The following is a 14,956-nucleotide window of genomic DNA, read 5'->3' as shown; positions in this document are numbered from 1 at the left end:
ACACATACAAAGAGAAAAAAAGACACAAAGGGCATTTTGTATGCAGAAGGTGCCTGTTTCCTGCACAAAAACTATCTTGATCATTAACGCAAGCACCCTTAGACTTTGACCAGAACTTCACCATTTCTTTAAAAATATTCCACAGTTCTACTCTCTCCCTTTCACCCAACACAGAGCAGCTACTTTGCTTGCTGCACTGTGTTGAGTTCAATGATTGTGAATCTGGATCCTTGACTTGAGCAGAAATATCATGTAGTGCAACAAACACCTACTCTTACAAATGTACTAATTTCTGTCTCAGACTAACCTATCTTTAGTCGAGTTATGTATTTTTAGATGGCCCCCATGCTCCATGAATGTATGAAGTAGAGCTATGTCCATCCTAGTATCAATCTGAATATATTCAGCACTGTTTACGGCTAAAGCGAAATATCAAAATAATTGAAATAGATGGGCAACTGTCTGCAGGCATACATTGAAGACATACAAACACAGAAAGGGGTCAAAGCTTAAAAATCCATCACCAGACGTCGCTATGTATCATGGCCTATTAATTCTTCACTATAACTTGGTGCATCGGGTCTAGGATGTGACCCACATACATCCGAAAAGGGTCGTATAAAAACCACCACTAATTAACCCTGCACAGACGGTCGTATTTCTTGATTGTAGAAAATATTATCCTTTTTAATCTAAACACTTCCTTCCTTAAAAAAATTAAAAAAAAAAATTGCTTGCCAACGCGTTTCATCCCACATGGGACTTCTTCAGGGAAAAAATGATGTTCATGTTGTCGGCATTGTATCTGCATGGGCGACAGGAATCAACAAGGTGTCATATAAACCGGTATTTCAGTGTAATAATTTGGGAATATGTAAATCCCTCTGCATGTATGTAGTCGTCCAGTTCCCTCAAAGTAGAAATAGATGGGCAAGTGCCTGCAGGCATACATTGAAAACATGGGGTTTATGGGTGTGCCAGCTGTGGTCCGTGCAGGTAACATCTATGGGTGGTGGGGCCACGTGGGGGGAATTTCAAGGGACGATGCTGAGGGAAATTAAATAAATAATACATTTTCCATCTGCATCGTCCCTCGAAATCCCCCCCACGCAGGCACGCAGCCCCGCCTCTGTTACCTGGACGGACCGCGGCTGGGGTGTACCTTGTGGAACTCCCATCGGAAATCTTCGGCGGTCGAGGTAAATGAAGAGGAGATGAAGTGTAGGAGAGACCATCTTGAAAATAAAAAGACAATTTGAGGCCAACCCCAAAGAAGAATACTTCTGTCAATCAAAGGAACAGCATTAATGAATGTGTTGAATGTAAAGGAAAGGTCAAGATTTTAACTATCTGCATGCACAGCCATGGAATATTTAATCAAACATATTTTTGCAATTTGGTCATTTAGTGTTTTAGGATAACAGCATGTTAGAATCGCTTTTCCAAACATGTAGCTATTTTATTGAGTTATATTGACACCTACGTTTTTAAGGTCATCAGAGCTGATATTTTTTCTTTGTAATTTTGTTATTCTAAAATAGCAATATTTTCTATTCATATGATAGTTTATTCATTTATAATTGTGATTAACTTATTGACGAATAGCCCGTGTTATTTATGGGAAAGCACACAAAATTCAAAAACAGTTGTATTGTGCCATAACATGCTTTTACTAGATTCGAATTGGTGTAATATTTCTAACCTAAGCTATTTATTGCTTTAATTGTAGGATTCAATGTCAATCACTTGGATATTGCACCGAGATATGCCAGCATTCTAATGGGAATTTCTAATGGAGTTGGGACATTATCTGGGATGGTGTGCCCGATAATTGTTGGAGCTATGACAAAACACAAGGTAGGTGTTGGGGATATGCAATCTCTAAATACTGTATAATAAGTTATTCTTCTGTCACTCTTGAAATATCCCAGAAATCTGTCACCTCATTGAAAGCACCACGCTAGTCATGTGACTAATGTTGTGCTGCATTCCTCAGCAGCTTATTGCAGGAAGTCTTCTTACTGAAAACAAGGATCAAGCAGATTACAATTCATCAACATATACCTATCTCTTGGGGGAATTCACTAAGGATCTGAAGGCTGGACATGCTGCCAAGCTAGAAACTTTTTAACTCATTGCCATAATTTCTAGGGAGCATATTATCAAGGAACGGCATTAAAAGTATCGCCGCATTAGCAGCAGTAAACCGCCGCTAAAGCAGCGATAATGGGCTTGATAATATGCCCTTGAGAATTACAATAGAAGCGCATGTTCTGGTGTTAACATGGGCTTCTATTGGAATTCTCTACAGCATATTATCAAGCCCATTAGCGCCATTTTAGCAGCAGTTTCCTGCCGCTAAAGCGGCGATAATTTTAACGCCGTTCCTTGATAATATGCCCCAGTGTCCTTCATTAAAGGCACTTTATATTGTATTATTTTTTAACAGTTCGGATGTTTCGCACTTCACAGCATTAATGGTTATGGTGAGGCTGTGCTTGTAATAGCTAAATTATTTTAAAGTCAATTGGAGATCTGTTATCCTTTATGTGGTGGATCACAGAGCTAATGATGTAAGCCCAACTGCTCGTCTTGGTGAGGACCAGCTGTACTCTTTGATGTCCTGTCTTTTATGATGGGGGTTTAGTACCAGAGGTATCTTGGCGGGTGGAAAAGTCTCAATTCATTTTCTATTTATTGCCTCCATGAATTTTCTAATTATTGAAAACTGCCGGATTTCTGAGATATAGGTACAAAAGTTACACCTGAATTGACCTTCAATCAATCAATCAATCATAGCATTTGTATAGCGCGTGGGTCTCAAGGCGCTGGGGGGAGGGGTCCGTTTACTGCTCGAAAAGCCAGGTCTTGAGTTGCTTCCTGAAGGCGAGATGGTCCTGGGTTCGCCGAAGGTTGGTGGGGAGGGAGTTCCATGACTTGGCTGCCAGGTAGGAGAAGGATCTACCTCCGGCGGTGGCTCTGCGGATGCGCGGAACGGTGGCGAGGGCGAGGTTGGTCGATCGTAGCAGGCGGGTGGGCATGTAGAAGGTCAGTCGGTTGTTGAGGTACTTGGGGCCCAGGTCGTGTAGAGCTTTGTGTGCGTGGGTGAGGAGTCTGAACGTGATCCTCTTGCTGATGGGGAGCCAGTGCAGGTCTCTCAGGTGGTCGGAGATGTGGCTGCGTCGGGGGATGTCCAGGATGAGACGTGTTGAGGCGTTTTGGATGTGTTGGAGTATTTTCTGAAGTTTGGCTGTGGTTCCGGCGTAGAGGGTGTTTCCGTAGTCGAGTCGGCTGGTGACGAGTGCCTGGGTGACCGTCTTCCTGGTATCGGTGGGGATCCATCGGAAGATCTTGCGGAGCATGCGCAGGGTATTGAAGCATGATGATGTTACGGCGTTGACTTGTCTGGTCATCGAGATGGAGGAGTCCAGGATGAAGCCCAGGTTGCGTGCGTGGTACGTTGGCTTGGGAGTAGTGCCCAGGGCGTGGGGCCACCAGGAGTCGTCCCAGGCAGTGGGTGATGATCCCAGGATGAGGAATTCCGTCTGGTCTGAGTTCAGTTTCAGGCAGCTGTTCTTCATCCAGTTGGCGACATCTTTCATCCCTTCGTGTAGGCTGGTTCTGGCGGTGGCGGGGTCGTTGGTGAGGGAGAGGATCAGCTGGGTGTCGTCGGCGTAGGAGATGATGTTGAGGCTGTGTTGGCGTGCGATGGCTGCGAGGGGGCTCATGTAGATGTTGAAGAGAGTGGGGCTGAGTGATAATCCTTGTGGTACGCCGCAGATGACTTCTGTGGCCTCTGATCTGAACGGGGGGAGGTGGACTCTCTGGGTTCTTCCGGTGAGAAATGAGATGATCCATTCCAGTGCCTTGTCTTGGATTCCGGTGTTGCTGAGGCCCTGCACTAGGGTGCGGTGGCAGATGGTGTCGAATGCTGCGGAGAGGTCCAGGAGGATGAGGGCCGCCGTTTCCCCGTTGTCGAGCATGGATCTGATGTCGTCTGTGGCTGCGATGAGGGCGGTCTCGGTGCTGTGGTTGGCTCGGCAGCGGTGGAAGAATGAGGCGAGCGAGTCGCAGAGGTCTTGCGAGGGAGCGATGTCGTTGTTTCCAGCGCTGGGATTAGAGAGCTCTTTGACGATGCTGAAGAGTTCCTTGCTGTTGTGGGCATTGTTGTCCAGTCATTCTTTGAGTGCTGACTTCTTGGTGGTGCGGATCAGCTGGTGGTGATTGCGGGTGGCGTTCTTGAGGGCAGTCATGTTGTCTGTGGTCTAGTCAATGCGCCAGGCTTTCTCGAGGGTGCGGTAGTTCTTCTTGGAGTTCTTGAGTTCGTCGGTGAACCATGATGCTTTCTTGCTGCCGGGTCTGCTGGGAGGGGTCTTTAGTGGTGCGAGTTCATCTGCGTAGTCGGTGATCCACTGTGTGAGGTTGTTGGCTGCTTCGTTGGGGTCCGTTGTGCTGGCGGGGGAGTTCCGGCTGAGGGAGGTGGTGAGCTGGTCAGCGGTGATCTTGCTCCAGTTTCTGCGAGGGACCTGTTTGGGGTGGTGGTGGGTCATGGTTCTTCTGAAGCTGAAGTGGACGCAGCTGTGGTCAGTCCAATGGAGTCCGGTGGAGTGGCTGAAGGAGACGTGTTTGCTGGAGGAGAAGACTGGGTCAAGCGTGTGGCCAGCGTAGTGGGTGGGGGTGTACACCAGTTGCTTGATTCCGAGGTTGGCGAGGTTGTCCAGCAAGGCGGCGGTGTTGCAGTCCTTGTTGTTCTCCAGGTGAGATTTGCAGTTAAATCTAAACAGAGGAATCAAAGCACCGTCTTGATTTGTAATAAGTCGAACCTCCTTTAAAACCTTTAGCTCAGTTGCTTACCTGAATATCTACGTTTCTGAGTTTAGTATGTGGCTTATCTCTTTCTGTTAATGAGATCCTAGTAAAACCAAAAAAAATTCTATTCATTGGAAGGTTTGGGATGTGGAGTGAGACGTGTGCATTGGTAAGAATATGAAATTACTACCACAACAGCTTTTAGACACTGAATTTGAATTGAAAAACAAACTGTTCTCTGAAGTTGAACTGACTTGCCTCCTACTGACAAAGTTACTTGTTGGTTGGAATGAATAAAGGGAGCCTGACCTGCCTGCCTTTGCTGAAAAAATAACAGGACTTTGCTTACTGAAATTCGAGGTGGAAGCCAGCTGCAAGATGCAAGTGTTCCACTGGAACGTTACACTTGGGTAAAGCACAAATGCGGAGAAGTAAAATCAGGTATAGCAAGTTTGTGAACTGAGAAATGTGCGCATTGGTAAGACTGGGAAATAGTTACTATGACAGCAGCTTTTAGACACTGAAGTTGAATGGAAAAAAAAAGCTGTTCACTGAAGTTGAAATTAAAGAAGAAATACTGCTGAGTCAATTATAAAATACAGAGCTTACCCATGATCAAGGCTCAGGGAAATACAAACGCGTTGGGTTAGTGAGCAACTTACAGCATATCTCCGATGTGAATAAAGCACTTCAAAGCTGTCTAACTGGGATTTGGCGTACTTCATTTCTGGTGCAGAGAGAGGTATATGTGGTTATGTATACAGGGTGGCTTTGTTCCAGTGTCTGCCACGACTTTGTTAATTTAATTTATTATAGCATGCTTAAAGAGAAATTGGGGCTCGGCGCAATCTTTTCAAGTAAGGATTGATCGGTTCTGGATTAAGAAGGTTAGCAACCTTGCTGGTAGCCCGCCACCACAAAGAGGCAGAGGGTAACACGAAGTAGGGTTTGGAGAAATACCTATCTTGATTATATGCCCGAAGAGTACTATATATATATAGTTGCAGTTATACCAGCGTGCTGCCAAAGTGCTTGTTAATGCATACAAAAACATCTACCCACTACAGTAAAAGAGGCGGCACTCCGGGGCAGAAATAAATCAAATCTGTTTAATGGTCACTCTGGACAAACAGGACGAGTTTTGGCAGCAGCTTGACCACCAGCCAAAACGCGTCCTGTTTATCCGAAGTGACCATCAAACAGATTTGATTTACTTTTACCCCTGATATGTATATATATATATATATATATATATATATATATATATATATATATATATATATATATATATATATATATATATATATATATATATATATATATATATATGTGTATTGGAAGAGGGCATTAGTATTGGCATAACTTTGGAGCCATTTACCAATTTTCACAAAACTTTCCCCCCAAAAAGTTAATTTACTTCAGCTCCTTCCTCGAACGTTTTGGGATGATCTTCGAGTGAGGCTGAAAAAAGTGCGAGGTATCAAAACATATTTTCCCCATGCAAATTCTTTACTCCATAAAACGGTGCTAAAGATAAGATAAAGATTCAATAGAAATTGTTTATTTGCTCACTTATTGTAACTAATATCAATACATGTCACCAGCACTTTTCTTTAGGTGTCATTTCTCTTGCAATGATGGGTGTCTGAAGTAGGGTGTGTAGAGGAACTGGTCTCTCCTTTCAGACATCTATCTCAAATGACAGGTGTGCATAGTACGTGTGGGGATGGACTGCCCTCTACTTTCAAACCTCTCATTCAGATGACATGTGTGCATAGCAGAGTGTGTGGTAGGACTGGCCTGTCTGCTGAGACCTCCCTCTGTAATGATAACTGTGCATAGTAGGGTGTGAAACTTCGATCTCAGATGATGGATGAGCATAGTAGGGTATGTGATTATCCTTAACTCTACTCACAGCTCTTCTCATAGCATTGACGATAAATAGTAGTGTCTCATAAACACCATCTCCAGTAAAAAGTGTGCATAGCAGAGTGTATTTAAACATCTCCTACTCCTTCCTACTTTTCATGTTCCTGTAAGAGTCTCAGGAGATAGTAACATAAAACAAAAACAGATTTAACCTTTTAATCTTCACAGTGCTTATCTTACAAACGTTCTCTCAAAAACAAGGACCATATGATGTGTTTTTCTACGAGTAGAGTGTATTGAGAACTCACCTACTTCTTTTTACCATTCACGATCCCACGAGAGTCCTGCGAGATTGTAAAAATTAGCCAAAACAAAAACATTTATTATCTTCACAGTAGACACTTAGTATCCCTTAGACACCTCCTTTCTAGATCTAGAGGAACAGCATGCCTTTCGGCTGCCCCTATATAGACTTTTGCTACTTAATTTCCACAACATCTCCAATTCTTCACAGTAATGGTGGCCATTTCATTTCTAACTGTCCTACAGGCGCCAATCAAAGCACTCACTCTTGCGAGACTTGCAGGAGGGAGCATGAAGGCCTATGGGAAAAATTGGCTCTCAACCAATCACAGGCCTTCATTTATAATTTTTTCTCTCACGGGACACCTGCGAGACTCTTGTGAGCCCAACTGCCAGAATACACAATTATTTTTTCCCCCTTAATATAAAAAAAGACTCAATTGATCTACACCAAATCACAAAATGCACAATCTGCGGACCAAGATCTAGCTTCCTGCCGAATTTGGTGTAATTGCGTTTAGCAGTTCTTGCTTTAACATGGTTTAAAGAAGTCTATGGAAAATGCAAGGATATTTTACATTTGTGACATCCCTTTTTCTGGGCCCCATTGTGACATGTCTAGTAGGGAGCTTGGGAAGGGTAAAAAGAGCAAATTGGTTGCAGAGAGTGTGAATAAATGAGGCTTTAGAGTTTACTGATAGATTAAATGCTTGGATGCTCCCTCGATATATTCTGGTGAACGATCCTTTTTTCAGATGTTTCATGCTTTGATTTTGAGGTTTCCAGTGTTGAGAATGAAAATGTCACATGGAGATTTTGCGATTGTTTTTAAAACTCTCTTTTAATTCATAAGCTAAAAAAATATAAAGTGTGTTGCGGTGATGACGTACTACTTATGCACTCAAGAAGATCAAACACAGTCAAAGCAATCATTGATTAAAAAATTGTGCTGTTCAAGCGTGTATTTCTAAGAAGTTACAAATGTGTTGTAAGATATATAATGATGTATTAACTCTTTTATTTTGGAATATTACTTTTTTTAAACATAATATTAGAAACTCGGATAACCAACATTTTCTCACCTCATCACCCTGTCTGTGGGGTCTATATAGCTTACTCTGTGATGGAGAATTATAACAATAAGTCTGTTTGCAAGTTAGATATTTATGTTATCAATATCTAAAAAAACATGTGTTAGCTTTGCATGAAACTATATACTATGACTATCCTAATATTAATATTAACAGTAAAATATGATGTCTATGTGCAACGTATCACATGGGTTCATGAATTTGATAGAAAATGTTGAGTGTCAATTGCATGAGATATGTAGACACTACACCTTATGAAAGAGACAATGAAACATTGTATTAGACTAATAATCCTGTATCCAACATATCCTGGACTGTTTTGCCACTGACAAAGTCAAGAGCACAGTTTTATGATGTTTCACTGTGGAAATTAATTTAGATAATCTCAACTGCTATTCATTCCAAAGGTTAAGGTGTAAGGTTGGTGAATAATTTATATTCTTCACTAAGATATATACAGTCTCATTAGATCTCTGTAGTACACAAATAGTGTGACTAAACCAGAGCCACCTACAGTCTGTTTTAATGCTCCATTGTGATTGTTTTCTTTTTCAGACTCGTGAAGAGTGGCAGTACGTCTTCCTGATTGCTGCACTAGTTCATTATGGAGGTGTTATATTCTATGGAATATTTGCCTCTGGTGATAAGCAGCCCTGGGCTGATCCAGAACAAACAAGTGATGAAAAGTGTGGGTTCATACATGAGGATGAACTTGCTGAAGAGACAGGGGACATTTCTCAAAGTTATATAAATTATGGTACCACAAAGTCTTATGGTGCTACTACAAACCAAGCCAATGGGGGATGGCCTAGTGGATGGGACAAACGAGAAGAATTTGTACAAGAAGAAGCACAAGAACCATACCATTATAGGGAAGGCGAAGACTATTCTTAACAAAGCGAAATAGTATATATATATCTATATTTTGTAGTGTTTGTGATTAAACCCATTGTGACTGTTTGCACAAAAATGTGGAGTAAACATTAAACACATTAAGAACCAGAGTATACTATCAAAAATTGAATCAGAAAATGTGAACATTAAGTGCAATCTGTACAATTTGTGAAACATTCCCATGTCCAATCAAGTATATTCTTTGAAACATTAGCTATTTCAAAGCTTCCTGATTAAACTTTTAGTACGGAATGGCTGCCTACATTTATACAAGCAGCTAAAACAATGAAAGCACAATGAACAAAATGTCATTATGCTACCAGTGGTAGCCAAATGAAACTACTTAACAATTGATATTGCACTTATTCGTTTGTTACACTGTTTTCAAAACTATGGACAGCTGGTTGTGGTCAATGTAAGCGTTTATTTTAAAAGGGATTTAAACAGTAGATTTAGCATCAAGTCAACACTTCATTCAGGGAGTAATATTTCCTCCTCATTTATGGAAGAATATTATAATAACCTCAATGCGAATTTTGATGACTATATTGGGGTAAAGGTAAAAATATGTCATACAGCACAAAGAAGATGTTTATTTTAAATTGTATTTGACTCTAAGTGTTCTTTTCCTTTCATCAAGTGCTCTGTAGTCATCATGGCACAATATATATACACTTAAATAGTACATGTGGCAAAAACATACAATTGGATTTGGTTCCATTTTTATAAAAGCAAACACTAATGTAACATATGTTTGAAAAATGTACCTAGATTCTCACTGATATCAGCTGATTAAGAACAAATATCAATAAGGGGATTTGCCAATACAACAATGCTCCAACAGTATATAAAAGGCATCTCAGCAATATATCACTTTTTATTATGCATTTGTTGTGCATTCCAGTATGAAAGTCACTGTAAGTAATAGCAAAGCTTAAATTATCTTTTGTTTGATAACATTTTAAATGATGACAGATTTTTATTGACAGTACAATTGAAACATAAGTGACTGTAGAGCTAGAAAACTTAATTTGATTGGCCCACTTTCAAAGCTGTTTATGCACTAAAGGGGCATCAAATCAACACTTTGGTGATCAAATAGCACCATGTACATTTGCAACTTCAGCTTGAATTTGTACTCATATATGTATTTTCTCTTTTAAAATACCACCACTATAGTGCATTTTTGTGTCTTCACACATCCCAGCAGTGTGGGTTTCCAAGTTCCAGTATAAACCTGTAAAATTTTAGTTTGAACCACAAACACAAATATTTGTGGAAATTCATTGCCTGAACCGCATATTGTTTCTAACATTGAAAATTATATTGATATTTTCTTCTGTTTATGACTGGTAAAGCAGATGGGAATCGGTGGGCCCGTAGACAAAAGAGTTTCTCCGCAAAAAAGTGTTTGCCTCCTGGAATAAAGAAATTGATGGGAATTAATTTGTTATTTCTTTGTGTCGAGAGCTGGTAGTAGTAAATTATAGGATCAAGAAAAATTATATTAACAGAAATTTACCACCAAATATTAGGTTCAAATAATATTAATATCTTCCTACAAATCATATTTTATTAATTTCCGTCTAGCTTTACCAAAATGGATTTTAGTAATATAAACATGCTCACATAATTCTGTGTGATAGTAGTGAAAATGTATCATAAAGCTATTACCAGACATTTTAAACATTTATACACACGTAGGTACGTTTGCTATATCCGGCATCTTGCACCTCTCAAAAGGATGGAAGAAACAGCATGCAAATCAATAAAGAAAAATATGAGTCATGCTGCATTCTTTGCACTGTAATTTTAAATCCAAGGGTAATATCATGTCAGACTATTTTTACCACCTCAGGCTCCTGACCGAATATGTTGAACAGCTTACTGGACAATTCCCTAGCAAATGAATATATGGTGAAATGACGACAAATTTAGGTTTTTCAGTGCATTATTATTGTAAACAACGGAATTTTTGAATTAGTGCAATACCAAAATCTCACAAAGTACGAATTCTTGTACCTTCCTTGTAGAATCCCTTGATAATTAAATATTTTGGATTTCTGTAAAACGTATAGCAAATTATAATAAATGTACAGCGTAAATGGTCTCCATTGCAGATGCCGAATAAGTTCCTGAGACCCTCACAATAATTCAGTGGTCAATATATGTTGATTAAGGAATCTTATTACTTCTATTTTGCATTCTCCATCAGGGGCTGAAACAACTCAATAAAAATTGCAACATTTGTGTATCAAGCAATAAGTTCATGCATTGTTACATTATTTTCATTTAGCTTGTTGTAGATGTTTACGAATGCTGGGACAAAAAAAACGTTATCCATAGTGGACATATTTTCTTAATATGAACAGTTCTCTGATACAACGCATATCACAACGAAAATTGGATCATTATCAATGTATGTATGTGATTCCTTCTGGATTTCTAAGCAGTTCTTTGTACTGTGCTGGGCGACAAATGCCCTGCCAATGCAATACACAACCTGAGGACTGAAAATCAAATGTAAATCATATATGACCTTAAGGAAAACCATTAAAATATTTGCTTTGTGCCTCAAAGTGATGTCAAATGTGATCATAGCTTTTGCTGTGTTTAATGAAAAGATGTGGACTGTGTCACTTTGTTTCTGCAAAAAGTGTTAATAAAATGCTATATTTATCCTTTTATAAAAACAAGGTTCTTTATTTGATCATTTATTTTACAACTACCTAGGAGTCTTGTGTGCCCATCAGTGAAAGAGCATTTTTGTTTCTAAAAGAACTTTCAGTATTTAGTTATTTACCTTAACAAATCAAAACAATGTACACACAGGTGTCTCATGATATTCACCACATGCCTTATGACAAATTGTGTTTCATTGCTTCTCTGTGAATGGGAGCTGTTTGTCAGAAGTTTAGACTCCCTTCGCCAATACATAATCACATTGAACACATATATTGTTTCAACAGGGTTCCGGCAACGCAAAAGTATAAAATGGACATTAAAATGAAATTGTTAGCTTAGATAGTTAGTAACTACTACGAATTAATTGCAATGGATCTCATTTGTTACTACAAGGTGAATACAAATTAGATTAAACATTGGGAGGAACAAGAGCCAGCAGGGAGTTAAAAACCATAGGGCAAAACTAGCTGCTTACTTTCAAATATTTTACTTTTGAATGGATTTTCCGTATACCATAAATCTGTACACATTTCACTCACTCTTTCTTTTAGTCACAAGAATGAAGACAGTAATTCTAGAGCATATTCTATTTGTGTTTATACTTGTTAGCAATGGGGTCTCGATGTGGGAAGAGGTATGCATACTGTCGCTAGGAGCATGGTGAGCATCACTGGTGATTGGGCGCGAAGAGCCACTGGGCGTAGTGGACAGATGGGCTAGGGCCTCACAGTCACGAGCGGTGATGCTGCAGTGCAAAGAGAAGGACTCGACCCTGCTCATGCTGATCCTTCAGGCACAAGTGACCCGTTCCGGAGTGAATGGGTCTGTTCCTGGTCAGGAAGAGCCCAAAGGTTTAATTTTAAGGTGTTGTAGTGCAGGCAACCCACTTCTGGGATCTCTGGGATCCAGGTCTTGAGGGGGTAGCTCACGCAAGGGTAACACTCACAGATGGCAGAGTCCAGCAGCACCAGTAGAGTAGCAAGAACACTTTTGTCACCCTGAGAGCCAGCAAGCCCTTGAAAAATCTTGGGTTCAAGGATGTAGAGAGCAGGACCAGTCCCTCTCATTCCCAGGCAAGGAGCAGTAGCCAGCAAGCCAACACAGCATAACAAGTTGCAAGCACAGCAGCTCTGCTTCCTGGCAGAATGACCTTTCTTGCAGTCGAGTTCTGATTTTGTGGTGTCAGAGCACCAGTACATATACCCATTTGTGACCTTGAAGCGGTGGAGACCTCACACAGGCCTTTGAAGATCACAAGGTCCTTGCCTGTCCTGCCCTAGTTCCAGATACACTATGGAGGCCACAGTTTTTTGTGTGGAGACAGTCAGAGCTCTATTCATGCGGCCAGTGTCAGCCCTCCCTCCTAATCTACCACAGGAAGGCACATCAGGCTGGTGATGGGCGATTAGGATCCTAGTGTCATAACCTAGCTCTCCTTTTTGTGATTGTCTAGAGCAAAAGCACAAGGTCCATCTGTCACCCTAACCAAGATGTGTATTCAGAGACAGTCAGAGCACAGGATGGTTACGGTAAGAAAGTGCCACCTTCCTAAAAATGGCATTTGCAGACCTGCAATTTAAAAACCAACTTTACTAAAATATATGTTTTTAAATTGGGACTTTGGAGACACCAAACTCCAAATTTTTTTCTGCTCCCAAATGTGAATTACACTTAAAATATGTTTAAGGCAATCCCAATGTTAACCTATGTGAGACATAGCCTTGCAGCAGTTACAAATGAATGTAAGAGGGTTTCACTACCAGGACATGTAAAACCTAAAAGTGCATGTCCTACTTTTCAAATACACTGCACCCTGCCCTTGGGGCTACATAGGGCCTACCTCAGGGGTGACTTGCATGGATAAAAGGAAGGTTTAGACCCAAAATGTAGGTTAACTTGCCAGGTCAAAATGGTAGTCTAAACTGCACACCAGGCTCTGCAATTGTAGGCCTGAGCAATGTTTAAAGGGATACTGAGTGTGTGGCACAATCAGTGCTGTAGGCCCACTAGTAGAATTCAATTTATAGGCCCTGGGCACATATAATGCACTTTACTAGGGACTTACACTGGAATTAAATATGCCAATCATGGAAAAGCTAATGTTACTATGTGTTAAGGAGAGACTGTATGCCCTTCAGCACTTGCATTGGTTAAGTATCCAGAATCCTAAAGCCAACAAAAACAAAGTCAGCAAAACAGGAGGTCAGGTGGCAAAAGTTGGAGGAAACCACACCAAGGATTCCATGTCAACAATACTGAAGCAGCTATTTTCATATTATACAGATCAGTGAGACTTCATTACATTTTTCTTACTGGTTTCACAGCAGCATAAAATGAATAAATACATTAAGTTGGTGCTTTGACCAAAATGCCAATGGGTCTTTTTACTTGCATGCTGTTACTTTTAGCATGTCTTCCTAAGATCACTGTCTGTCTGATATGTAGAAACATCCAGTCAGGTGGATGTACGTCTCTGTGAAGATGCAAACTGTTCTTGTCAATTTTATTTTTGGCAGTATGTTACCATTACAGATATTTAGGGCTATTAGTACTAGGAGTTTTGCTTGGATGAGATCATGTTTACTTTCACTAATGAGAAGTTTTAATAATTCATTCTACAGAGCAGTTACAAAGATGTTGATCTTGAGCAGAAAGCACTACCTTCAGCAAGAATATTCTCAGATTTAGGCATGCATATTACCTTTAATAGGAAATACTCTGTAGTATAGTGCATTGTCCTGAGAATATAAACAGAACCAGTATATGATAACTTGTTATATTGGTATTGTGGTAATAGTAATACTTTGCTGTAAAATGTTGTTTTTCTGGGTATAGCAACGACATATAACCATTTGTTATTCAGGTCTATCTTTAGTCATGCGTGTAATTGTAGAATAGTTTAGTGCATTTAGAATGTTGGAAACTTGGTGGATCTTCCGCCATTCTATACTTAGGGCTACAATTAGGGGTGTGCGGAAGTCGCGTATGGGACTATCGCAGAGAGGCACAGAGATTGAACCAATCTCCGTGCCCCTCCGCGATATTTCTGTTATGCGCCGCTCGCCCGTCTGCCGCCCACCTCCCGCCCGCCTTAATAAATTATATGTAAAAGCCAAATTAAACTTAAATAAAACTTACCTTACTGCGGCCGCATCCTCCTTGCCCATCGCGGCTTCATCTGGAAACTGCGCGTGCTCGGGAGCCTACACATGCGCAGTCTGCACCAGGACTGCGCATGCGCAGGCTCCCGCACAGTTTCCAGATGAAGCCGCGCAGTTTCCGGATGAAGCCGCGACGGGCAAGGA

The 14,956-nt window shown here is 40.6% G+C and overlaps 1 protein-coding gene across 1 annotated transcript in view; it reads left to right on the top strand.

Annotated features, from left to right (window-relative positions):
• SLC17A6 (solute carrier family 17 member 6) overlaps nucleotides 1–11,653 on the top strand; it is a 355,936-nt gene extending 344,283 nt beyond the window's left edge. Inside the window, exons 11-12 of the mRNA XM_078684218.1 lie at nucleotides 1,730–1,857; nucleotides 8,628–11,653. Of these exons, the coding sequence (XP_078540344.1) occupies nucleotides 1,730–1,857; nucleotides 8,628–8,966 (467 nt within the window). The 3' untranslated portion in view covers nucleotides 8,967–11,653. The remainder of the gene's footprint in view (nucleotides 1–1,729; nucleotides 1,858–8,627) is intronic.
• Nucleotides 11,654–14,956: the final 3,303 nt, after the last annotated feature.

This window comes from Lissotriton helveticus, chromosome 3_2, assembly GCF_964261635.1.
Source record: "Lissotriton helveticus chromosome 3_2, aLisHel1.1, whole genome shotgun sequence".
Taxonomy (NCBI): Eukaryota; Metazoa; Chordata; class Amphibia; order Caudata; family Salamandridae; genus Lissotriton; species Lissotriton helveticus.
This window is presented reverse-complemented; position numbering and strand designations above follow the sequence as displayed.